The sequence below is a fragment of the Pleurodeles waltl genome, chromosome 10 (assembly GCF_031143425.1).
Source record: "Pleurodeles waltl isolate 20211129_DDA chromosome 10, aPleWal1.hap1.20221129, whole genome shotgun sequence".
NCBI lineage: Eukaryota > Metazoa > Chordata > Amphibia > Caudata > Salamandridae > Pleurodeles > Pleurodeles waltl.
In genome coordinates, this window is record NC_090449.1 from 851,006,532 (window position 1) to 851,034,077 (window position 27,546).

Genomic DNA, 27,546 nt, shown 5'->3' on the forward strand with positions numbered 1-27,546 from the left:
CCTCTGTTAGGGTTGAGGAGTGTCGCCTCACAGCCAGCCACAGAAGCTGCAAACCTTTCCCTTTGTTGAAGGGGTGGGACCACGGGGTGACAAGCAGTGATGGGAGTGCAAGATGCACTCCCCTCAGTGCGCATTTATGTTTGGCTGGCCGTCTCGGGCTGGCCAAACACATATGCGCAGTAGGCTCTCTCCAGCCCAGCAAAACAGTTGCCGGGAAAGAGAGAGCCTGCACAGGCTCCCAGTCTGCTTGTGAGTGCCCTGGGTGGGCGCTCCCAGCCAATCCTGACGCTGCTCTGAGCAGTGTCAGGATTGGTTGCAAGGCAGGCTGGGAGCCTGTGCTTGTCTGCAACAACGAGAGCAAGAGGAGCAGCGTGGGAACAGAGCAGGTAAGTTTTTCTTGTTTCTTAAATATTTTAAAATACATTTTATCCCCTCCATGACCACCCGCCTACCCCGCGTGACGCACCCGCCCCACCCCTTGTGACCGAAGTGAGCCACTATGGTGCCTTGCCCTCCTCTGCACACAATGTCTGTCTGGCTGTTGCAAGGGCGAGTCCAGCAGCTACAGGCTCCCTCCCACATGTCTGCAAGAGATAAAAGCACAATCCAGTCTGTTTTTTACGAAATCTTTGAGCATTTTTGCAACACACTGGCAAGATTTACTTTCCTGGAGCACAGATGTGTTTTGCCACAGTGACCAAGGGAAGGTGTAGTGGACACAGGTGGTTGACAGGCTGATGCAGAGTTACCATTAAGGGATGGATATGTTTCTGCTATTATTTTAAAACTAACTTGGAACAACTTGACATATTACATTCTCAATTATGTTTTTATGGTGGTTTTCCACAGGCAATGGCACTAGGTTCCAAGTGGGCCCATGTCATTTACAAAACTTTAGCCAATGTTGGCTTTTAAGTAAAGAGCACTTGGTATGCTTAATTTTAGAAGCATTTTACAGTGATAAAAGCAAGACTACATTTCCCAGAATGTTGCATGGACTGGCAAAAAAGTTAGTGTTGGCTCACATGACGTATAGCTACTTGACATAATGGGTGTCCATAACTTCCCCAAAAGAGTATACAAATAGGTTATTGGTAAATGTGATTTACTGTAGCCAGATAATTTAGTTATCCAATAGACACTAGGCAGTTTGAATAACTAAATCATAGGGGGCACATCGGTTTAGAGGCGTTTAAAATAGACAATTTTGCCATCTTTTATTATATCAATCCATTATCATTCTTTAAAGAAAAAAGTGCCTTTAGCTTTGGCATGTTGTACTAGGTTGTGTTTGTGGCTATTATAATTCCAAGCATAGCAACATTCAGTATTTTAAAGATATGACTCTCTAGTGACTTTTAGTGCCAAATAAACTCTATGTGACACCATTTCTGGCAATGCCACTTATAACAGTCATCATTGTCAAAGGTAGCAACTTATAGGTCAACCACCAACCCTGCCCCCCTCCCCTAAGGAATATTTGGAAATTCTCTCCCCTGGTTCTCAACTGATCCTGCAGCACTGAGTGCAGTCCTCCAATGTGTTTTCCTTCCCATTTTGTAGGGCCATATGCTATCTGTGTGTTGCAAATAGCACCTAAAAGATCATAAATAAATAAATGGATGCCCATATTTTATGCATGTGCTCACCAATTTACTATTATCACTGAATGTCAGGAGCGCCATAATGAATAAAAAAAATGGGAATTTATTTGGAACTTGCCCATGCTATTCTTTGGGTGGAGGGCTGATGGCACCATTACACTTTTTAACCATGATTGATAAAGTGGAAAACCTTATGCCCTCATTACATGCTGGCTGGACTTGCATCAGAGATACAAAAGGGCGCCAGATGCATCACGTCTGCAAAGTCTGGACATTATGAGGACTATTCACACAGCTAAACTTACACAAGTAAATCTACACATTTCATTTTATTCTTGCACATTGTAGTACATTTATGAGTTACGTTTACTAATATATTTTATACACAGTTTAAGAGTGTAGATTTACTAAAAACTGTAGACTTACATGTCATCACCCCCTAAATTGTTGGGGTGGAGCCTACTTGACTAGTTTAAAGTTGCTACTTCTTACCTTTGAGACATAGGTGGAGATCTCCGCTACCAGGGTAAAGTATGGGGAAAAGTTTAAAAGTTAAAAACATAGTAATAATATTTATACTTTCAAGATTAATATTACGGCAAATTAAATGTGAAATATATATTTAAATCTAGACAAAATAAAAAGGTTACAGCAATATTAACTTAATTTGAAATAAATATTCAATTATTTTTAATATATCACATTACAATGGCTTTTCATATAACAATTATATTCATTATGTAGTAAAATTGACCGAAAGTTATATACATAATTAATGTTAAATAATTTAATTATTTTATTTAAAATTGAAAGTTAATTTAAAAAAGGTATAACATATTTTCTAATAAGCTCATAATTATGTTTTAGTTACATATAATATTCATAGCAATACATGATATTTATTTATAGTTTCAAAACATTAAAATAAGTTAATTTAATTTAACATTAGTTCTAATGGGCTTTTATTTTAACTCTCTTCATAATCTATGGGAGGGTGTTGCTGTACTAGTGGTGTGTAATGTGTGGTGCTTGACTTACTCATGTTCTAGATTGGAGTGCATTTACAACTGAGTTAGGTACATTTGGCCTGTAGCAATTATAGAAGTACATTTTTAAATAGGAATGGGCTTATCCATCCCTAAACACATCCCTATTCCTCCTTTAACCCCTCCTTACTCCACCTTTAACTCTTTAGTAGTAATTATTCCCTATTTTCCAGCCACCCCACCCTGTTCCTTCCACATTACCTACTAAAAGGGCTTACCTACCTCTGTGGAGATCTATGTAAATAAAAGATAGGAGAGGCAAAGGCGTAGATCTATGCACATAGGTTTGTAAATAGCATTTTGTAGTACTTTAGTATTACTGATATAATACTACTAAATGTGCTACAAAAATCAATTTGTGAATATGCGCCTCAGAGTCTTTGCCCTGAAATTTAGAATAATTGCTTGCACCCATATTAATTGGTTGCTTTTCCGTGCAGTTTTTCACAATTTTGGCAAAAAATGCTGATATTTCTGCCTGTGCCGAGCTGGATGAAAATGTCAGGAGGACTACTGGTAAGGGTGATGAATGGGGGGACAGGGGTGAAGGGCACACTTGTGCCTGTCCAGTGGGAGTATAGATTGCCCCCACCGTACTGCCACTGGCATCGGGCGATGCTGCACAATGCTGGTTGCTGCAGTATAGTCTCTCTGTGAGGTCTGGTGTCTTGAGGCTTTTGGGAGATTTTGGGCCTATAATTCCAGGACCAAAAAAACTCGTAATTGCCAGTTGCATTATTTCACGTGTGTAAAAAAAAACACTACTCGTAATGACGGCCTCAATCCTGGCAGTTATCCATGTCACCATGTTCATTTTATGGATCAATTCTATTTATTGAAGCCACAGTAAAGCCTAGCATAACACTGTTAATTGCCTACAACCGGCAGCATTCAATAACCAAACAAATCAAGGGTACACAGCTCATTGCCTGCAACCCTCAGGCCGGCAGCGGAATGGAGGCCTTTTAACTTGAAAATAACAAATAGAACCCAAGAAACAACCCCCACCTCCTCATTCCTTCAGAAAATAAAGCTAAGTGGTCAGAGAAGGACTCAGTCATGTCGAAGCTCAGAGATGGTTGGAGCTGATAGCCCGGTGGGCTTATGTCGAAGTGGCAATTGGAGAGGGGTCAGATGGAGGAGGCAACCAAAGTAATTTCAGGTAGGCCGGACATTTTAATTTTCTTTGAATTCAGCTGAAACAATGCGTACAAAGGGAGCCCACTGTGTAGAGTAGAGTGAGCCTTTTGCTCATTATAAAGGTAAGATATTGGGTCTGATACTCAAAGTTGTGGCTTCATTTATGCCTGTCACAAATTCATAAAAGGATTTCAAACAGGTATGAATGGTTTTAATGCTGCAGATTTCTCTAGAATAGTGCAGAGAAATCAGAAATACTCTGCTGCATGTAAGCATGGGTGATAGGAGATAAATTTATTGTGAATCACAAATTCTCATCCTACCATTTTCCATCTTGGAAACGGGTGGATTGAAGGAAACATTTTCTGGTGCCACTGATCACTTCTTACTATTGTTCCTTAAATTAAATGTACTCTTGGTTTCGAGTATTATGTCTTTCCATTGAAAAAAAAAGAAACAAGGACTTTCTTAAAGAATCACAAAAAGAGAGGAGTCTTGATGGGTCTCGGTTTATGTGTCCTTCATTCACCCATTCGACCTCTGGAACTGGTGTAACTTGAGAGGTGGGAGTGACCTTGCCAGCCTCAATTCCCTTACTCACTTACCCCCTTCCCACAATTGATGGGGTGGGTGATTTCAATTGGCATATGGAATCAGCACTATATATTTGGCAAAGTTATAAAATACTTTACAAGTTACTAGTAGGTGAAGATGAACAACTTGACCTACTCCTACCCAAAACATGAATGAGTTATATTTTTTATTTAAAAAGTGGAGAGAAGCTACGTTCTGACTCGAAGAAGTGCCTTAACGATTTGGTTTAGTGAGGATCTTCAAAGTATGTTGCTTTGATGCTCGTAATATTGAGATACGTCCACACTGCTTGAATTCGATCTTGGACACATTCAGATGAGTGGGATAAGCTGTGCGACTATACAAAGTGTATGGCTTCAGTTGCTCTAAAGCTAATTTAGGCCTGTCTGTTTACTCTCAATCTCTTCTTAACACAAGTCTCAAAATAACTACTAAACAGATAATGCCAGCTAAATGATAAATTCATTTCCAAAGGGTTTAATACAATGAGAATATACTTTTTTTCCCTAGTGCAACGGCGTTGTTCTCATTGATTTGATGCATGATGTACTTTGAAAACACAATCATGCATTCAAGCGTTTTTTTGCATGTTTAAGTTATGTGTACATTTTCTTTACTTTGCTTTCTTTGTTCCTTTTTTCTGTTTTTAGGCTGTGGTGGGTATTTGCATGTGGACCGTGGCGTCATTACATCTCATAATTACCCGCAAACCTACACTTCTAATCTCAACTGCTCTTGGCATGTATTGGTCACAAGTGGCTTTACAATTGCCGTCCATTTTGAACCAGCATTCCAGATTCTAAATGATGGTACTTCCTGCAGCAATGGAGATTATTTGGAGGTAAGAAGACTGCCAATACGGGGTGATGACCAAACTGAATAACATACCCTGCTCATGTGTAAACCAATGGGTATGCAAAAATAAAACGCAGAGGTTAAATACGCAATGAAACCTATTCAAGAAGTTGATGGTATCCTTGCAAAACTCCTGCAGTGTAACTCAGAAGCTGCGGCAGTGACACATACCTAAGAATGTGTTTCTCTTACACATGGCTTCTAACAACAATCAATAAGAGAAACAGCAAACACATAGCAAACATACAGCAAAGAGAGAAAACACAAGGAGGCATTGATCAGATAGAAAGTCTGAAATAAACATAAAAGAAAATGAGAGAAGTAGCTTTAAATAACAATAGAGGGGACATTTAGAACAATAATTGCAGAGTGAATGATCAAAAATATATCCGATGGGACACCAGTGATAATGGAGGACAGCTAAAGAAATTACAGAGCAATAAAGGGAGAGTGCGGCATGACGGAGGAAGACAGTGATGAGAAAGAAAACGGCAGTGCAAAGAGCGAACAGCAGAGAAAGAGGAGGCAGTGATCAAACTGAACAGGCAAAGACACAATAGTAAAAGAAAACAAAAGAGAGAGATTGTGAATGAAAGCAAAGTGTCCTGGACTTGGTGACTGGAGGATGTCTTTGAATTAGAATATCAGCACGACATCAAAGTAAAATCAGATAAGTTAAACCAACCCTTTAGCCATATCACACATAGGAATTTCCCTGGACACCAATGTGTCTCAGGACCTCTGGTAGGGGGAATGAATGGGAGCATAAGACCTGAAAATAAATGCAAAAATGTTGATGATGCAATTAGTACCTACCCAACAGTTTAGCTGTTCTGCTCCTTTTTCTGCTCCTCAAACATTGCTAGACTATTTCCTTCTATTTGGCAAACTCTGAAAAGTATTGGGATAATTTGAGCATGTATTTAATGGCTGGAGATTATGGGCCAGATTATAAATCTGGCGGTCTCAAGACCGCCAGACTCACGGTGGAGGTCGGACCACTGCGAGTGTGGCAGTCCGAGACCCACATTACAAGTCTGGCGGTCGGACCGCAAAAAGACCGCCGTCTCTGCCAGGATCTCTGATCTGGTCTTCTTTGGGATCAGCCAGAGAGGCGCTGAAGTCAGTGCCGCCCTGCTGATTACGGCCATTTTCTTCACCAGCCTTTTCATGGTGGTTCAACTGCCATGAAAAAGCTGGCGGAGAGCAAGTCCTGGGGCCACAGGGGGAGACTGCACTGCCCACAACATTGTGGTGGGAAGTGCAGGGGTCCCCCTCCCCAGCACCTTTGGAATGCTCACTGTCTGCTCAGAAGACATTTCACACCCCAAGTATGCTAGGGAGACCCCTTGTGCGACCGTATTGGACTTGGCTCCATGTCGAGCCGAAGCCAATGCTGCTGCATGTTTTTCTCTGTGCTGACTGATGGAAACCTTGTTTTCTGCCAGTCAGCCCAGTGGAAAATTCCTAATAGGGCAGGCGGGGAGTCCACCAGCTCTGAGGATACATACATACATGTATACATATATAATTGTGCTTTTAATCCTCAATGTCCTTTTTAGGTCCGGTTTGACAGCACAACTGTCCACCAGAATTTTCCCTCTACTTTTCTTATAAAATATACATACAGTGGGCATCAGAGGAGTAAACAACTCCAATCCCTTGCAGCTGGTTGTCTGGTACAATTTTTACAATTCTGTTTCTTCGAAAATGCTTACATTGCAGTACATGAGAAACTATATCACGTCTAATAAAGACAATCAGTCATCACTCTTTTTGTCACATTCATTTTTTGTGTCGTATATGCACTGTAAACAGAATAAAGTACACTTTTTTCACAGCAGCAGTTATATTTTATAATGCATTTGTTAGCACCTCAGTGCCAGAATGTCCCCTAATGCCAGACATACTGGCTGTTCTTTTTGGAGATCAGGCCAAGCAGACACCAAAGTGATCACACAGTTGTCTTGTGAGATCCACAACAAAAGCTGTGATCTTGCAGAACTTCAGACAAGCATCTTATGGTTCAGACCATTTAGATGCGTACACATTTCACAAATGAGAGGCTGCAAAAACACTATTTAGTGTATTTAGATCGATTGTGTGCAGAATCCACACCCAACTCAGCATATGTTGGGCCTTGTAAGGATCTGAATATGATTAGTTGAAATTATATGCAAAATTCCTTGCAGCCGCACGTGCAGCACAATTAAAAATGTGACATTACACGTGTGCATAATACATTCAAAGGATCCGTGATTCTTTTAAAACATATGTACATTGGATTACAATCATGTAGAAAGTTATTAGTTAAAATGAATAGAATTATTTCATGAAAGTGTATGTCTCTTTTTAAATATGCAGAATTCAATGCAAGTAACTGTCCTCCAAATGGTAGCATTTCTAATCCCAGCTGAAAGTTGATATCACACTAGTTCATCATGGCTGATAAATCATCTGCATTGGTTAGGTGCCATTGGTTAGAAGCATAAACCAATCACAAGAAATCCAGGAGTGGGGATCAACCAAACTAACAAGCAGCTGCAGTGCTGCGGGTGACTTCAATGATCTGCAGGTGGCTATAGCCTTGGTCTTCACTTTGGAGTGTTTGTCCCTTTTACTGTCCTTTCTCCCCCATTCTCCATGTGTACTCAAAAGTACACATTCCATAAATTCTCCTACATCTGCAACTCCCACCCTTCCCAACTGGCAATGACTTTTACCTGAGTTGAGACTTAATTAGTCTCCAGGATTCAAATCTCCATTCCACCTAATTATGATATGTGCACCTGACACTCTAGTTATGTGATGCTACATTATGTTATATGTTATGTTAATCAGATTTGTGGAGTGCGCTATCACATGGGAGGGTATCCTGCTGCTGAGCAGGTGTGAGTCTAGCCATAGCTAGGGCCTAGTGGACTACTCAAAAAGCCAGGACTTCCGCTTCTTGCGGAATTCAAGAAGTAAGGCAGAAGCTCTTATTTGTAGTGGCATGTAATTCCACGCTTTAGGAACGATGTAGGTGAGGACTAGTATCACTGCCATCTCCCACACATCCTGCGCTTTTTCAAATCCTATTTATTTAGTGACAAATACGCAAATCGAAAAAGAACATTTAAGGCTAAAATACCAATTAGATTTCACCTTGAAAACAGAACGTTAGCCAAGGCTTGAAAGCGAAGGTTTTGCTGGGTTCTAAAAAGTTACAATTTTTAATAATTTATACGACAAATAGTGCAATCATCATTAATGCCAACATATCTAAAGCAAAATTGTCTCATGCCACCTAAACACTGTCATGTTCTTTTATTATTATTGTCTGAGTGGTACAGATTTTATTATTCTTCAAGGAAGAAATATTCTTCCTAGATTTAAACACTGAAAGTTACACACATATCTCTGCATAAGTTATAAAGGCACACTGCAATATCTCACAGCCACCTGCGAACAATCTGGATCACTGTTACATGAAAAGTGTTCACATTAAAATATCCTAGTTGGTAGACTGTCTTATTTGAGTACAAGGTGCTTGTGGACCTTCTAACCAATGGTATCAACATTTGTTTCCACCTGTTAAGTTTTGTAAAGTTCCTAAGTGTATGCCACTTCTCCTCCACACAAGCATTAGCAAAGCAAATAGGTTTTCATGCAGGTCTCCTGCAAACTGATTTTTGCATGCCCGTTTACATGCATGGGTGTACATGCATTAGCATATTAAATGCAGACCTACTAGTTTGACCAATACTTGTTGCTTTTGTCATGGATTTGCTGGTAGCAGCAAGTAAGTAATGGTTTTGTAGTTTTTGAAGAAATCAGCAGAGATGGTCCTATTTAGGAACATGTTCGTTTCTGTGTCACATTTGATTTGATATAATGAATAATTCTTCTTTTCTGGAAATTGTAATTGTTAGCTTTTAACGTTGTTGCCTTTTTTCCACATTTGTTATGTAGTTGCCTCTCTGTGTAAAATTTGTATGTTGCCCCTCTGTGTAAATATTGTATGTTACCTCTGTGTGTAAATATTGTATGTTGCCCTGCAATAAAAGAACATTTTTTCAGCTTAGAAATGGATGGAATGCCTCCTCCCCTCCCCTCGGGCCTAGTGGAGGAAATGGACGCTTCTGTGGAAACAGCCCTCCTTCCACCATGCATACTACAGACAATCAGCTCTTTGTACACTTCGTTACTGACGGAAGTAGAGAGGGCCAGGGGTTTAAGATGACATACGAAGCTAAGAGTCTAGGTGAGTGATGTCAACTCTAAAGCGCTAATTACAAGATTGACAGAATATGGTGAGGGAATACAGTGGAGCTACAATCTCTGACAAGTTTTCCCCCCAAAACGGAAATAACTGCACAGATCCAGAAATACTTAGGTACATTTTACATGAATGTTTCCCCAATTTGGGGAGAAAACCACTAGCATTTTCTCCTTTGTCTGAGCAGGGAGAAAATGTCAGCGAGAGATCCGCCCATCGAGATTCTACTTTGCACCTTTACCTTTTTACATTTGGTATTTCACAATTACGTTGTACAACAAATATAATTTAAACAATATTTATTTTCGAGCAGTCACTGCAGTTGTCAAGAAATAAATATAAATCACCTGGGAACTTTCAAACAATTCCTTTGGTATTTACAGACAGCATACACATCTTTGTTAAAATGAATGCTTTCTCATCAACATTTGTTGAAATATACAGAAAAATGTACATTGTAAAAAATTGTAGTTAGAGACAGTGAGAGAGCATATGCTAATAGTTCTGTGGTAAATATGTTCCCAGGTGTAATCGAACCACCTCTATTCCAGTTTAATTTCTAATAATAGTACAATCATGGTCAATGTTGGTGCTTTCACTGTGCTTGCTGCACTCTGAGTGCTCATGAATCGAAGACCTTAACCTGATGCTAAATCTGATACTGTGAGACATTATCTCTTTCCTGGAGAATGAGTCCGGGAGGTGGGTGAGCAGCATTATCCTGAGCGGTAAAAAGGCTCTCTGGCCCTCATTACGAATAGCCCAGCAACCTCAATCTTAGGCAAATCGGGTTTTGCACCAAAATTGCAATTACAAATAGGAAGGATTTACAGCACTTCGGATTTGTCCTCCTCAGGCCTAGCTCATGAGGGAAAAACTTGGTGAAAGAAGTCAGAAAGAGCGAAGTATTCAATGAGCAACAACTCCAGTACCTCATGATGCACTTCATTCCAACCTTCCCAAATCAGAATTGTTCAGTAATACCAATTCAGGGAAGTACCTCAGTATTGGTATTTCCCCTAGAAGTACAACTTGACCAAAACTATGTGGTTACTCAAATTGAGGCCTATTGGAACGGGCAGTTCCTGCAGGATCACCCAAGACTTTAGCCTTCCTTTGCTGAACCCATTTTTGTTGGCTTTTAGAACTCCCAGACAGATTAGAGCCAAACCCAGAAAATGGGGTAGGTTAGACAAAGGGGGCATTCCCCTCCCATAGACTGTCACCTAGGTGTAATAATGGCACCCTAAGAACCTCTCATCAGAATACTCTTGAACCTAGGGAAGATTTGGAAGAAGGAAGGCTGGACCTGCTTGCCTTGACTCCAGGATCCACAGAAGTGACACTAAGGGCCAATTGGTTGACCCTTAGTGAGCTACAGGGACAAAACAGACTTAGAGAGATCTTCCTCCAACTGCACCACTGACCAGCATGAACTTGGCCTGCTTGAGTCCTACAACTGACCGCTGCTGGAGTGAGTCCTTAGACCAAAGGGGTGCCCCTCCAGATCCTGGACCTTGCATTTCTCCTAGTTAAGACTCCAAGTGTAGGTGAAAATCCATAAGTGTGGAATTCTTTGCAACTGTGAGCACCTCCTTGAGTCAGCAATGATCGCCACTAAGGTCCAGCAGCAACTTGCTCCTTACACCAACAGTGATCTACTTGCGGTCCCCACCAACGCAAAGCCCCAGCTGAGGCTACTTGCCTAGACTTAGGCTCAAAGAAGGTAAATCCTTCACCGGGACAAGCCTGGCCCCTGTCTCTGACCCATAGTGCATCATGGTCAGCGTGAACGTGTGACTTTACACACTGCCGCTAAGTTAAGCCTGATCACTTTAAAGCCAAGTTACCAGAGGAATAAGCACAGTTTTAGTTAGTGATTTTCGTGGTTCTCCCTCACAAGAATTGTGTTTATGCTTTGAGGGGGCTCTCAGCCCTCTTAACAGTTTATTACATTAGTGTGTAGCGGTGGGGTCCAGTACTTGTGTTTATGCAGTGCTACTCAGTGATCTGTGTAAAACCAAAAATCCTTGGTAATAATCTGATACCAGAATCATTTTTCTTTTAAAAAACATTCTCCTTGATTTTTGATTAGCCACTTTTTTCTTTTTCCAAATCAAATTCCTTCCTCATATTTGTGCATCTGTGATACTTGTGTGAAAAAATGGAAGGAGTTCTCAGCAATATTGAAGGCTACACTGTGGCAGAGCTGAAACTGTTGTGTTGGGAGAGGGCAAAAAGCTGTTTGAAAGGGGTGTACCATATAACACTGAGAGCCTGGTAGGAGAACCCCACTGGCTGCAATTTATAGCCTGCAATCTATAGAACAGATGCAGGAGAGTATGACAATGATGCAGAAGTGGAGGAAGATGGAGAGAACCTTCTTACCATGGCCCCAGAGGAGAGTGAAGGACCCATGGCAGAGAGGTGCCCTGCTGCAAACAGAGAAGGAAGACGTGTGTCCTCCTGTAGCTTGTTCCCTAAGGAATTGAAGGACAGAAAGCTTGAGAGACAGCTGCAGCTGGCCAAGTTGACAGTGGATACAGAGGAGAAAAAGGCAGAGGTGGATAGGGTGGAAGTGGCTCCAAAGAGAACCCTGGAGAAGAAAAATAATGATGCAGCCAGAGAGGAGATGGCTGCAAAGATAGCCCTGGAGGAGAAATAAATTGAGGCTGATAGGACGACAGAGGAAAGAAAACTTGCTCTGGAAGAAAAGAAAATATTGTTGGCTCACAAAAGTTATCAAAAGGAACTGGACTTGAAGGCTAAGAAGCTCCACAAAGACCAGTGAAGATGGTGACAGAGACACAGAGGCATGTAGAGGAGGCAAAAGAGTCCACATTCTCAATTATCAGGTTCCTAGCTTTGTGGTGAGGAATGTTGCTAACATATAGGATATACTCATAAGAGGTAGCCTTGCTTATGCATAGTTCCCAGTGGAGAACAGTGGAGAACAGGAAGGGGCTATTCTATGAAAGCACATGTTAGTTGTTGAAAGGTTTGTGGAAAGGTATACCCTGTTGTTATTATAGATGGCTGACCAGATGACCTATGCCCCATGAAGTCAGCCATGTTCACAAAGTTTGGTTTTACCCCAGAGTGATACCATGTAAGGTTCACAGATAGTCACAAACTGTCTTGGGTAGATTATGTGGACTACTCCAGTAAGGCACTGAATGTGGGCAGCAAAGTGAGTTGTGTTGATGGGTGCCATAACCTGATTCTAAGAAAGCTTGCTCAGTAATTACTTTATAGTGTTCTGCCAATACCCAATATACACCAAGCTCACTGTAACCATGTTGACCTCTGGATTAGTACCAGAGTGTCAAAGAAAGGACATGTGACTGACTCCAAGCAGGGTGTGACTCCAAGCCAGGTGGTTTAGATTCTTCACCAGCAGAGTGAGTGGTAGAGGTCCAGGGTGAAAAAGATAAGTCCCAAAAAGAGCCCTAAACTAGTATGAGGAAGAAGGATTCCCATTCCACTGCCGAGAACAGGGAGGGAGATTCCAATGGGTGGCGGTCCATAGTTCCCTTTTTCAAGCCTAGGTGCTTTGATTTCTCCCAGTCAGGGCACAAGCAACAGGATTCTGTCAAAACAAAGAGATGGCCCACTGGAGGGAACTATACAGGGGTGGCCAATATGGCCTTAGGCGGAGGTACTCAGCAGCAGAGGGTAGAACACTCACTAGTGTCCCTTGGTTGGAAGGTGGATTCATAGGGTAAGCTGGTGATCCCTATGGGTGGAAGTCACTACTTCCACTGGCTCACAGTGAAGAGGGTCCCTGCAACTGCTCTGAGAGACACCTGTGTCAGGCAGACCAATATAGTGGAAAGACTGTTTTCCCCCAACCAGCACCTGCCAAGACAGGTGTGTATGGTGATTCTGACCCATGGGCAGAACTTTGTCTGCTTTATAGCCCTGGTATCCCTGGAATGAGGTGGGAAAGTGACCCAGAGGAGGGTCTCCAGATGCCAGTTGACTGCATCCTGGGAAATTAACTGCTACCATTAACAGAAGAGCTGGGGGACAGTCATCAGGGTGGCCCAAAAGCTCAGGTTTCAGGGGTACAACTCCCAAACTGAGAGTAGGGAGAATCAGATGGAGAGCAAGGGGTAGGAGAGTGGGCGTGTCAGACCTCATTATATTTATATTATTGTGATAAGGTGACACGTATAGGGTAAAACATCAATTACCCTCAGAGGTCTTTTGACTCAGTCAGGAGTGTGAAATCATCCAAATCAGACACTGTGAACCAATGAATATCAAATATAACATCACATAATCAGCATAATCAATTAGAGTCAGTAATTTAAACACACCATGGCCTATTGTCTTTTAGATTAACAATGCTAGGATCACGTAAATCATGCGCAAGACCAAACTACAGAAATACAGAAACATCACAGGCTGTCCAAAATGCCTGAAGAATCTCAATGTAGCTAAAGTATTTAACATTAGACACTACAGAAGAATAATGCAGAATAACAACAGAATCCAGTTGAAAATAGAAATGGCATACATTTAGTTGTGCGGCTGAATGAAACACAATTAGTTAATATGCATTCAAAATTAGATATTAGGTCATGCGTCCCTAACCAACACTCTAATTTGAAAAGCATGTGTGGGCTTCATGCAAAAATAAAAATAAGACAAAAATTATTTTGGAAAACATCTAACAATGGCGCTAACCAAAATAAGCAGCTGGATTTTCTAAGGGAGAAAAACCTGTAAGAAAGACAAATGCACATTTGTTATACCTCTCCTAAATGAAACCGCAATCAATAGGATCTTCGTCAGCAGAGTGCAGGAACATCAGGTCTTTATGGAACAGCATCAAGACATGAAGGGGAAACAGTTCAGCAAAGTTAGACCTACTATAACTGAACTGTTAGAATCATAGGCAAAGAGAGTATCACATCTAACTCAGCACAAAACTGGAACACAACTAACCTACATCACCTAAAACTAAGAACATGTGCTTCCTCAACTCAACCAAAACAAATATTCAACATGAAAACATGACATTGAGCACTGAGGCTCATTGTTTAACTAACTGTTTTTATCTCAAAGAAATATTTGACACCAGCAATAGCAGTAAGACAGAAATTTTCAATGTGCACGTCACACAGGACGTGCACATTGAAAAAACTATTTTGCAAAGTTAGCATTCTTTTAAAACATTGTGCTTCTGGAAAATTACTAAAATGGGAGGCCTGTTAACTAATGCTAAAACATGAAGAATAAAACATTTTATTTAAATCTAAACCATTAACCTTTTAATACATGTTAGTAATCATTTTTTCAGTATATTTAAACATGATTAAACAAAATATAATTTCATTAGTCATTGTATAATTTCATGTCGAACTTCAATATGGCTGACACTAGAGTAGGCACATTTCAGTGTGCACATTTTTCAGTTTGGCCTTTAAAAACACATTATTTCTTGATTTCATATTACGTTTTAGTAATACATGTTTATTAATAATATTTGCTCTTTAACCCCCTAGCTGCTGAGCCTCCCCCCCCAGTGCTGAGCCCTTTTTTGTCTATTTGGGGTAGTTCACACATAGGACTTCTTGTCCACATAAACTATCCACACCAAACTTGTGTCCTTTTTTCCAACATCCTAGGGATTCTAAAGGTACCCAGAGTTTGTGGGTTCCCTTGGAGGAGACCAAGAAATTAGGCAAAATACAGTGAAGGTTTTTTTTTTTTTTTTTAAAAGGGCTACTTAAGAAGGCTTGTGGTTTATTCCCTGACAATGGCATCAACAAAGGGTTTGCGATGCTAAAATCACCATCTTCCAAGCTTTGAGGAACAGGCAGACTTGAATCAGAAAACCACATTTTTCAACACAATTTTGGCATTTTACTGGGGCAATCCCCATTTTTACTATTTTTTGTGCTTTCAGCCTCCTTCAAGTTTGTGACAGGAATGGTGTGAAACCGATGCTGGATCCTGGAAAGTTAAACATTTCTGAAACATAGACAAAATTCTAAATTCAGCAAGGGGTCATTTATGTAGATCCTACAAGCAATAACAGCTGAATTAAAATAATATTGAAATTGAGCTGAAAAAAACTGCCATTTTTCTTCCTGTTTTACTCTGTAACTTGTTCCTGCAGTGTCAGATTTTTTAAAGCAATATACTGTTACATCTGCTGGACTCTTCTGGTTTTGGGGATATATAGGGCTTGTAGGTTCATCAAGATCCCTAGGTACCCAGAGCCAATAACTGAGCTGCACCATGCAATGGGTTTTCATTCTATACCGGGTATACAGGAACTCATTTGCTGAAGTATAAAGGGTGAAAAATAGCTATCAAGAAAATCTTTATATTTCCAGAATGGGCACAATATTCAGGTGTTGAGAAGCAGTGGTAATTTGCACATCTCTGAATTCCGGGGTGCCCATACTAGCATGTGAATTACAGGGCATTTCTCAAACAGATATCATTTTTACAAACTGGCTTACTTGTGGAAGGAAAAAATGTAGAGAAATACAAGGGGCAATAACACTTGTTCTGCTATTCTGTGTTCCCTCAAGTCTCCCATAAAAATGGTACCTCACTTGCGTGGGTAGCTCTAATGCCCGCGACAGGAAACCCAACATGGACACATCACATTTTTATGTTGAAAACTGATGTGTTTTTTGGACAGTTCCTAGCTGTGGAATTTGGCCTCTAGCTCAGCTGGCACCTAAGGAAACCTACCAAACCTGTGCATTTTTTAAAACTGGACACCTAGGGGAATCCAAGATGGGGTGACTTGTGGGACTCGCACCAGGTTCTGTTACCCAGAATCCTTTGCAAACCTCAATATTTGTCAAAAAAACACTTTTTCCTCACATTTCGGTGACTGAAAGTTCTGGAATCTGAGAGGAGACATAAATCTCCTTCCACCCAGTATTCCCCCAAGTCTCCTGATAAAAATGGTACCTCACTTATGTGGGTAGGCCTAGTGCCTGCAACAGGAAATGCCCAAAAACACAATGTGGACACATCACATTTTCCAAAAGAAAACAGAGCTGTTCTTTGCAAAGCGCCTAGCTGTGGATTTTGGCCTCTAGCTCAGCCAGCACCTAGGGAAACCTACCAAACCTGTGCATTTTTGAAAGCTTGACACCTGGGGGAATCTAAGATGGGGTGACTTGTGGGGCTCTCACCAGGTTCTGTTACCCAGAATCCTTTGCAAACCTCAAAACTTGCCCAAAAAACCCCTTTTTCCTCACATTTTGGTGACAGAAAGTTCTGGACTCTGAGTAGCCACAAATTTCCTTCCACCCAGTGTTCCCCCAAATCTCCCGATAACAATGGTACCTCACGTGTGTGGGTAGGTCTAGTGCCCGCAACAGGAAATGCCCCAAAACACAACGTGGACACATCACATTTTCCTAAAGAAAACAGAGCTGTTTTTTTGCAAAGTGTCTTGCTGTGGATTTTGGCCTCTAGCTCAGCCAGCATCTAAGGAAACCTACCAAACCTGTGCATTTTTTTCAACTTGACGCCTAGGGGAATCCAAGATGGGGTGACTTGTGGGGCTCTCACTAGGTTCTGTTACCCAAAATCCTTTGCAAACCTCAAAACCTGGCCAACAAAAAACACTTTTTCCTCACATTTCGGTGACAGAAAGTTCTGGAATCTGAGAGGAGCCACAAATTTCCTTCCACCCAGTGTTCCCCCAAGTCTCCTGATAAAAATGGTACCTCACTTGTGTGCGTAGGAATAGTGCCCGCAACAGCAAATGCCCCAAAACACAACGTGGACACATCACATTTTCCCAAAGAAAACAGAGCTGTTTTTTGCAAAGTGCCTAGTTGTGGATTATGGCCTCTAGCTCAGCCGGAACCTAGGGAAACCTGCCAAACCTGTGCATTTTTGAAAACTAGACACCTAGGGGAATCCAGGATGGGGTGACTTGTGGAGCTCTCGCCCGGTTCTGTAACCCAGAATCCTTTGCAAACCTCAATATTAGGCAAAAAACATTTTTTCCTCACATTTTGGTGATAGCAAGTTCTGTAATCTGAGAGGAGCCACACATTTCCTTCCACCCACCATTCCCCTAAGTCTCCTGATAAAAATGGTACTTCACTTGTGTGGGTAGGCCTAGTGCCTGCCACAGGAGTAGATCATACAACAGTCAATGTTGGTCCTTGCATGAGGGCAACTGTTGACCCTGGGGTGATCCATTCCTGACGCAGACACTAGGTACACGCACCAAAGTGCAGTAGTGCTTTTATAAGGTCAGGTGGGGAAACACTGGGTGGTAGGACTTTTGTCGATCCCAGCATATTCCTGTAGTTTGTGTGACAGAAATGCAAGAGAAAATAGTTTTTATTCAACATTTCAGCTTTGCAGGGTATTCTGGGTAAGAAAACTTTGGGGAATCCACACAAGTCACACCTCTGTGGACTCCCCCGGATGCCTAGTTTTCAGAAATGTCTGGGTTTGGTATGTTTCCCTATATGGCCGCCGGGCCCATGACCAAAAACGCAGGTGCCTGCCTTACAAAACCAGTTTGTTTTGTGAAAGCTAATTTTGATGTCTCCACAATACGATTTGGGCAGTGGAATTTGGGGCTGAACTAAGTTGGAGAGCCCCCAAGAGAGCACTCTCTCTGTGCTTGCCACAGCATGCACCTGCTGTCTGGGTTGGGCTATCCTGCTATTGTCCCGTTGCATAGACTGTGCTTGCGAATAGACAGCAGGACTGTCCTTCATCACCTCCCTCATAATTACTGGAAGAGGAGTCATTGAATGGGACTCTGACGACTGAAAAATCACTCTCAGAGTCTGCTCCATTGCCCTATCCCTAAGATACTGTCTCAGTCTCTGATCCTACGTCAGAGTTGTCCTCTATAACCCGAGTGAGGGCTTGAGCAGCAGTCATCCAACAAGATGCCATCTCTGCTACTGGCTAAACTGTTGCTCTAAAACACTAGCCTACATAGATAGTTACAAAATTGCTGGTGGGTGTGTCTGTGTGATACGTGCAACAGTAGAGGTCACCTTACCTTCGCTTCTTCCCTCAATCAGCACGTTCTTTCAAGACACTCAATAAAAGACACACTATTACTTCACCTTGTCACATACTAATTGTCATAGAATTTAGCGCCTCTGGTGCCCAGTCCAACAATCATTATTGGTGCTCCCACTCCCATGACCTCCTCCTCGGATTCCCTCACCACCACCCAGCAAAAGTTCCCTTCATCTCTCCATAGCCCCCCCGCACATACATTTCATTTGTATTATAGCGCAGGCTATGGCTGACTTTACTAATGTACTCAGCTATTTACTTAAAATACAGATTTTATCTTTGCAGTAGGCATATAAACCTTCTGCTCTTCTTTATGGCATCAAAACTGCCACTAGACAAACGTCTGATCCTTTTGTAGCAGAAACATAATCACAATCATAAGACGTACTTGACTTTTTTATTGCTGCTTAAAAGCTACAGTTGAAACGCGTTAGTTGAAGTATGTGTATTGCTTTGAAGACGCAAGCTGCAACTGCAAGACAACTGGTGGTCAATTTCTTTTTTTTTTAAACTGTCTTTTTTTTTAAAGTATTTATTTTAATCCCTGGGGGGTGCAATTGCGACCCAATGGATAAACCTACCTTTTTTTATAAGAAAAATGCCCCGGGGGGAGGACGGTCGTGTGCCGAGGGGGCCGCCCCCCCCCCCCCCCAAGTGAAATCCCGGGTGTCTAGTGGGGTTTCATGGCCCTCGATCGCAGCAGGAAACTGGTTCAGGAAGAACTTGTGTGAAATGGAAGAGTCTCCCCTTTCAAATGAGGCCTTCCCAAACGTTGGGGAGGGCGTTTCGGGCTGTTTTGCCCATCGGAGCAGGACGCGGGTGCAAGGCCGCTTCCTCCTCCGATGGAGAAAACAGAGGCGCGCTGACGTCACAAAGGGGGGGGTGGGGGAGACAGGGAAGATCTTCTGTGTCTCCCAGGGTATTTTTTAACCACCTCCCTGGTGTTGACCACTGGTCGTGACCCGCACCAGGGAGGCACCAATGCAGTTAACAGGAGGTGGAGAAAGTCCACAGTGGAAGGACTACTGGATCAGAGGTTGCCATCTCTGACAGAAAGGCAACCCATGACTGACGCTGGTGAGGCCACTTCTGACTGGAAGATGCTGCCAGTGCTATCATAGAGGTAGAAGGCAGGAGACCTGCAACAGACAGACCACTGAATTACACAGACAGAGCGCATCACCCTTGAGGGAGAGGGAGTAGTGGTTGCCCCAGATATCCTGACTTTCCAGGAACATTTTCAGCCTCATGGTACAGACCCTAGTCTGAGAGGTCAATCTGAGAGTATCACCAATGAAAGTGTGGGATAGTTGAAGCTGATTCCCAATCACCTGGGGCTGTTGCCCCCTTTCTAAGAAACCTAAGAGGTCAGGGAAATGTAAGGAGCAAGTAGGGGCTTGCTCAAGGCCCCAGGTTGGAGCCTTTATCTGACAGTGGATGGCCAGGGGCCTGTCACTTGACACTGACACCAGTCAATAGCCTCTGTTGGGTGCTGTCTCTTTGGGTAGAGGTTTACCTGGGTTCGGAAGGGGTGAAATGGGCCACATCACCATGTTGCATGGTGGTACTGTCTGCCTACTGGGAAGCATATGTGACTAAACTAAGGTCAGGAGCCTCATAAATGGGGTCCACAGATAAGTCGAGGGTTCCCCAAGGCTCAGCTCAATGGCTCAGGAGGGTGTTGACAGAGGGCACCAACTAGGTTTAAATGGGCAGATAAATGACAAGTGTCACTGCAGAAGAGGACAATTGCCACATTCTAATACCTGACCATGGAAGCTTATCAAGGTATTAATTACTTTACTTTAGCTTTCGGCTGGACAGGGGTCATATTAGTCACTCCTGGACCTGTGGAAGATTCAGAAGAAGGACTGCCATGCTATCTGAAGAAGGAAAACTAGACCTGCTTCCTTTGAAACCCAGGATCCCCAGAAGTGCCTCCAAGGGGCGGTTGGCTGACCTACTTGAGTTACATGGATACAGCGAGCTTCCAGAGGCCTTCTCTGCAACTGCCCCTCTGACTAGCATCAACTGTACCTGCCTGAGACCTGCTGCTGTCCTCTGCTGGAGTAAGTTCTGAGCCCCAAGCATTGATTTGTGAGGTCATGGACCCTTGACTGGCATCAGACTGTACTCCTCCTACTCAAGACTGCAACTATGGGTGAAAAAACAAAAGGTTTGGGCTCGACCACAAACAGGCTCCTCCCAAAAACATTGATCACAGTGTCTTCCGCCAGTGCGAAGTTCTGATGGCTCTCCATGCCAAACAGTGACCATCTCAGTTTCCTGCCAAGGCAAACGTCCAGTGGAGACCTGATCTTCACACAGACAAAAAATTTCTCGCAGCTCACCACCGACGCGAAGCTCCAGCTGAAGCTCATTGCATGACCTGGAACACAGAGAAGGTCAAGTCTTCACCATGATGGACCTGTATCTGACCAACACTTCTTCACAATTGTGACTATGACCCGGTCTAGTGTGAGCAAATACTTGCGAGTGGATCATTATGCTTTTTGGTACTATTTTTTACCTACAATGTTAAAAAGTCATAACTCCACTTCTACTTATTGGATTTATGTCTTTTTTATGTCACTTTCTGTATTACATTTTACTCTGAATTTTATAAATTCGTTTGAGATTTTTCTTGTGTTATGTTTTCACTTTATTACTGTTTGAGTGCTGCATAAATACTTTACAGATTACCTCCAGGTTAAGCCTGACTGCTTTTGTGCCAAGCTACCAGAGAATTACGCACAGGTTTATTTAGTGACTTTTTTGGTTCCACCTCACATGGAATGTGTTTGCTACTTGATTGAGGCTTTCACCTCTTTAAGCAAATAACCCAATTACTTACAAGACCCTATTGTATGTAATTTAAATTTGGCTTTGAACACTAGGGAATGTTCAAAGCCATGTTGCAGATGGATGGGTGCTTATTTATCAATGAAATCTGCATTAAAGTGGAAAGAGATCAGAGGTGGAAAGAATTGGGCTAAGGGACAACCGGATTTAGAATGTTTTAATATGTTTAATAGTTGGCTTGCTCTGTTAAGGGGATTTCACAGGGAGTAAAGCTATGTAGAAACTAATTTTGCTTTCTTGAGGTATGACTTTTACTTACTCAAGGTGTACTGTCTTTGTAAACCTTATGAACTGTACTGATGCCACTGTGCCATGGTGTATCAAATTATTCGCATATAACAACAGTATATCATAATAAACACAAGGCTAGCATACAATGAGCCTTATGCAGGACATATTTAAGGAAGCCTTTCTATACTGTTAATAAAGATACAAACTTAGAAGTGCATCATGAATCCAAGCCCTGAATGCAGCCTGGTACTCTATATCTATTTGTAAAAAACACAAAGAACCAAACAATAGAGAAAACAATTTTCGTCCAGGCTTCTCAGACATCTTCGTCCTGTACTCATAACTATCACAATTTTCTGTTCCTTTATACGGTTCTTATTAATAATGTAACTGTCCTAATTTAATTCTGACAGCTTGCGGAGGAAATATCTATGTGAGTGATGCAAATCCTACCGGTGTTTTGACCTCACCCAACTACCCCAGCAACTATCCCCCCAATGCTGACTGTGTTTGGATCATCATTGTGCCGAACGGCGAAGCCGTACAGCTGGAGTTCAAGGAGCAGTTTTACATCGAACCTTCAGTCAAGTATGTACAGTTTTTTTAACTTCATGTCAGACACGTGCTTTTTTGACATTGTCTTTAATTGAGTGTAATGCCTTCTTTCAAAACAAGCACTGGCAAATGCAAATGTTCTCAATTTCACTTGGAATACTGGCTCAAACATTAAAGAAAAGCCTGGTGCAGTAAAAAGCACAAACGTTGTTTGTCTACAACGCTTCTGTAAGATAAAGAATTTAATGCATGATGATCCACTGTAGTTTTGAGTGTCATGTTTTGCAATGTAAGCACTCACACAAAGAAGAACAACACACCAAACAGCCAGTAGGATGATGTAAGAGAGAATACTCCTCCTGTCCATCCAAAGTCAATTCTACATATATTTTAAAGAAATGGTAACAATAGATATTGCAGACAAGTAATTTGAAGGAATAAGATACAAATGATTTAAGTTCCATGTGGGGACGTTGATTAAATAATCATATGTTATAAGTAATAAAATACCCTCTGCTGCATATTAGATAGACATTGGCAAGTCACCTTGGAGTTTGAAAACCTTATAAAGGATCTAAACTGTTGTCCTCATTCCTTAAAACACCCATGGAATATACAGCTACTTTCAAGAAAAGGTATTTCCCAAGCAACTGAATAAAACACAGCCGGTTCCACTGTGACTTTGTGCTACAATGACTTGGGAAAGGTTTCCCAAAAACACAATATTTCTCCTGTTTCACTGAGAGCTTGACTTCAATCCGTAAAACACCAAACCCGTTTTGTAGGGGTGGTAACAATAGAAGAAAGCACTATGGCCCAATGCAGAGACTGACAGGTTGAACAGAAGATAGGCACACCTGCTGACGCCCATACACAAGGAAGCATGGTGCTGGCACTGGACACCTTCAGTCCCACTAACTCCAAACCTTTGGATAGGAGAAATCAACATAATGTAAAACATGGAATCCCGAAATTCGCAGTGCAGTGTCTCTAGTCACATGTGATAGCGAAATGGCATAGCGGCTCGACTGCAATAACTTATATAGCTGCACTGTGATGTCGAATGTCTGCTGCCAGCAGACAAGTGAAAGGGAGGTCACAGGGCATAATTCTCACCACAAATTCCACTTTTATCCTTCCGGTCTGAACCCATGCTATTTCTTTTGTATGAAAAGAGTTTCACACTTAATAATTACAGCGCTCATGTGACCGTGTATTTTAAGGAATAAAAAATCCTTCTGGCATACGTTGAAAGGATATATAAAATCACCACGGAGTTCCATGGCGCCCTAAAGGAACTCATCCTTTCTAGAATTTTGTCCCTTCTAGAATTTCTCAATATTAGCTTCATTTTTAACTTCTAAAATGTCTTTTTCAGAGCATCGACCTGAGCAAACATGACAAAGATTACTATGGCATAAAGAAAGCTCTCAATCGGGGCGGTTTCTCTATAGTTGTGTGGGGGTGTTGATCTCCTACTGGGAGCCCCCACAGGCAGACAAATTAAATACTAATATGCTTTATCCTATGAAAATTACACGTACCATCACTCGTTTTTCCACTGGGGGCAGCAACAGCTGAGGTTACGAAAACTGGACCGCAGATGTCAGATTGGCTGTTATCACTGTGGCCAGCCTAACATGCACAGTTCAAGCTTCACGAACCAATGCTGTGAGAGAGCTGGAATAGCAGAGACACCTCTCCATTGGTATCCGATGGAGCGTTGTGCTTGAATGACCCAACCAATCCTGGCCCTGCTAGTATGCTCTGTAGTACTATACGCAGCATGAGAGCAGTGCTTAGATGGGCAGGGAAGCTTGGGGCTTATTTCCTCTGGAACCAGCATTCACCTAATTCACTGTGAGGCAGAGATAAGGTTTATTTATTACAGTACCCCAAGTTTTTAAGTAAATGCTTTATAAATAGATCTTAGCTGATCACCTCGGCATTAAGAATTCAATTTTGCAGCTATGGTCTGCTTCAAAGTGGAACTAGTGTTGCAGAGGTGAACAGACACATTTGATTTATAAAGCATTTGCTTTTCGTTTTAAACATATTTCAAAGCCATCAGCCGCCATTGCTCTCAATGTAATGCCTACATATGTTAGGCTGCGCATTCTCTAATGTGACTCGTTAATTAGAAGTAGTTAGAACATTTCCTCACAATAGAGGGACACAACAAGATGTTATTGCCCTGTACATGCAAATTAACTCGCATCATTTTAAAAAAGGAGTAATTATATTATTTGTAAAGAAGCTGGAACTGGGAGTGTATGTCGTGATACAGCACACTCGACAACACAGCACTCTAGGGAAAAGAAAACTAAACTAGGTTTTGTTTTGAGGTTAAAAATCATGATTATGCACCCCAGTCTGAAATGAATTCCACCACAAGACTATGACCCTCATTACAAGTGACCCTAACTTAAGGGCAAGTACTACGGCATCCAGTATTACCAGTTCCAGGGTAATAGTACCAATTAGTTCTGGTCTTTCCGGGAATTACATTTTGATCTCTTTAACACAGTATCCAGTGGAGAACAACATATGAATAATTGTTTCTGCCCTTATTACCACGTACAAACCCATAATTGCATGGCAACATCCTCCAGGAGTGACCTAGAAGAATTGTTCCTGGTAACATATGCTGAATTATGGTACACAGAAATGCCTGGTGTGGCTCTGTGGCATCATTGTGATTTCTGATGAGCCTCGTAACTCCTTCCCTGCCAAGTGGGAATTCTGTTCCAATCATAATGAGAGTCTATGTAACTTCATAAAAAATGTTGGGCCCTATTCACAAAAAAGTCATGCATGTGCCTGCAAAGCTACACCATCATTTGGGTGCAGACCTTAAGGAGTTCACAAAGTTTTCCAAAGTATGTCTGAAGTGTCCTAGCAGACACCTGGTGAACTTTAATGAATTAGTATTCGCGACTATGTTGAAACACTCCTGCACAAGTAACATAATTTTACTAATTATGCAATCAAGCAAAGGTAAATTCTATCACATCTGTGAATTGGACTTTCACTTAAGGCATCGCCTAGGATAGTTCATAGATAACCCGATAGGTATAGTACATCCACAGAGTGGGGTTTAGTTACGCGCATTGTCCACAATTAGATGGTTTTCATGTCTATTTCAGCTCAATGCTTCTGATCAAATAATTTTCTTCCTTATTCTTCTTTTTGTTTTGATGAGTTGTGCCTTCCACTGCTGACAGCAGGGAATCGTTTTTCATTTGAGGTTTAGGACTTCTGTTGAGCTCATTGTTACCCCTCCTGCTCCTCCTACTGTCACCCGTTCACCCCTGCATTGTCTTCCTGCTTCCCACTACAACTCCTGCTCGTCCGTTGCTCCCTCGACCTTTCAGTTCTTACCACCCACTTTATCTTGTTTTGTAATTGTTTTGCACACTGCCAGACCCCTCACTCCTGTCTATTGTGTGGCATCACCATGTTTCCTTATTAACCACCTGAAAATGGTCATTGGACATCTTGGAACAGTAAATTAATGAAATAGGATATTTGAAAAAAGTCATATCACTGCTGGTACATAAGCAAGCATGTGTATGCACGTAAACAGGGGGCTAGCCTTGTTGAAGTGTCTTCTTTATACGAAATGCCGCGCAGACACAGGTAATCATATCGAAATTATTTTTTTCATAATCTAAAAGAAAAAAGCATTCCAAGATAGTCACCTGTGCCTACTCGTGCATGCTGATGTACCAACAGCTGTTTTTGGATGTGTTTTTTATTTCATTTATTCATTTTACTTTGCATGAACTCAAAGCTAACGAATATTGGCAAATCCAATAGGTCTGCAGCTGCTTATTTCAGGTGAGGCTTTTGGCTTAGCCAATGCCTGCTTTTCATTTCTTTTTCTTCGTGTATTTTCCCTGTGGAGAAACCGTTCTCCATGCTACTTCTAAATTTAGTGTTGGAATGAAAGTATCAGAATATTTTTTAAATACAAATCTGATAATCTGCTTCACATTCCAGTTGCGACTCTGCTTACCTGCAGTTAAGAGATGGTGCTGATTCTAATGCACCAGAGATTGCCAAGCTCTGTGGAAGCACTCTACCGAGAATTCACAAGTCTCTAGGCACTGTGATGTACCTCCAGTTCAGGTCGGACAGCAGCATAACGCGCCCCGGATTCTCAGTCACCTATTCCATAGGTAAGTAGCTATTCACCCAATTACATCTCTTCATGTGAAGGCCAAGAAAGAATCATAGCCCTGGAATTGCTCTATCTTTATTGTTTAATTGCTATAACTGTTAAGGATGACCTATTAACAATATGTTTTCAATGGTAGCCATTTTTAAAAGAGTGTGAGATGTTCTTCAGTGCTGGTATATTCACATAGTATTAGTGACGGCAATAGCGCAATAAAGTATTGATCCTTAGCAGTGAAATGTTTCAGGGATACCAATGTCATCATTTATGATGAAAATATGAACAAACAGTTTGTTTCTTTTCAATTTGAGAAGTATCCCTTGATGATTTGAGTGAGATTGAGCAAGCCACTTGGATCCTAGAGTACAACTAGTGAGGCATCTGATCCTATAAGAAAACAAAACAAGGGCACATGACATCTCTTCATAGGTACAAACACATAGGAATTAGTTTGTAGATGCAAACTCATCAATTTGTAACCTAAGATACCCTACGAATTTTAGAGTGGGAATTTCCAAGGCAGATAGACCTATCAACAAAACATACACAACACAGTCAGTCACACACATCCAAATACAGTGCAAGGATGAGCTGGTCTCTAACACAAGAAAGGATAATGAGACACTCTAGCCTTTATTGGATAGTAAAAACAGTCACTAATTGTGGTGCAGTGGTCCCTTATGCCCCTCGGCACCATTGCCATTGCAGCAGCTGCAATAATAATAACGCTCCTTGCAAATGTCCAAATATCCATGAGTTGTCAGTGTAGGATTGTGTGTGCCGTGGGCTGGGACAAAATGCAATAAATAGATCATTCTCACTGTTTCCAGGAGGAGCTGAAGATAGGAGGGATGGGATTAACAACTCACCAAATAGTTAATTTCACTTGGGTACTTTAAAACGAGCAACAAACATGGCAATCATTTCCAGAGATATTCATTGTTTGTCAGTGGTTCTCATATCAATTCAAAGCAGAAATCCTGAAAACCTGACTGGATTGTATTATTCAGTAAGTTAACAAGCCAAATTCTAGAAGACATCTCAAGGACAATAAACCAAGTCCGTCCCAGTCATGCTGACTTACATTTCTTCCTCTGCAGTTGATGTATTGAGTTTCTTACACTGCTATAGTATTGTAGTACACCAACACGCTGTGATTATTTTTATGGAACCCAGACA

At 41.7% G+C, this 27,546-nt stretch overlaps 1 protein-coding gene across 1 annotated transcript in view; it reads left to right on the forward strand.

Moving 5' to 3' along the window:
* CUBN (cubilin) overlaps window positions 1-27,546 on the forward strand; it is a 1,111,275-nt gene that overhangs the window by 682,746 nt on the left and 400,983 nt on the right. The window contains exons 42-45 of the mRNA XM_069211549.1: window positions 5,035-5,225; window positions 9,302-9,485; window positions 22,046-22,220; window positions 26,190-26,368. Of these exons, the coding sequence (XP_069067650.1) occupies window positions 5,035-5,225; window positions 9,302-9,485; window positions 22,046-22,220; window positions 26,190-26,368 (729 nt within the window). The remainder of the gene's footprint in view (window positions 1-5,034; window positions 5,226-9,301; window positions 9,486-22,045; window positions 22,221-26,189; window positions 26,369-27,546) is intronic.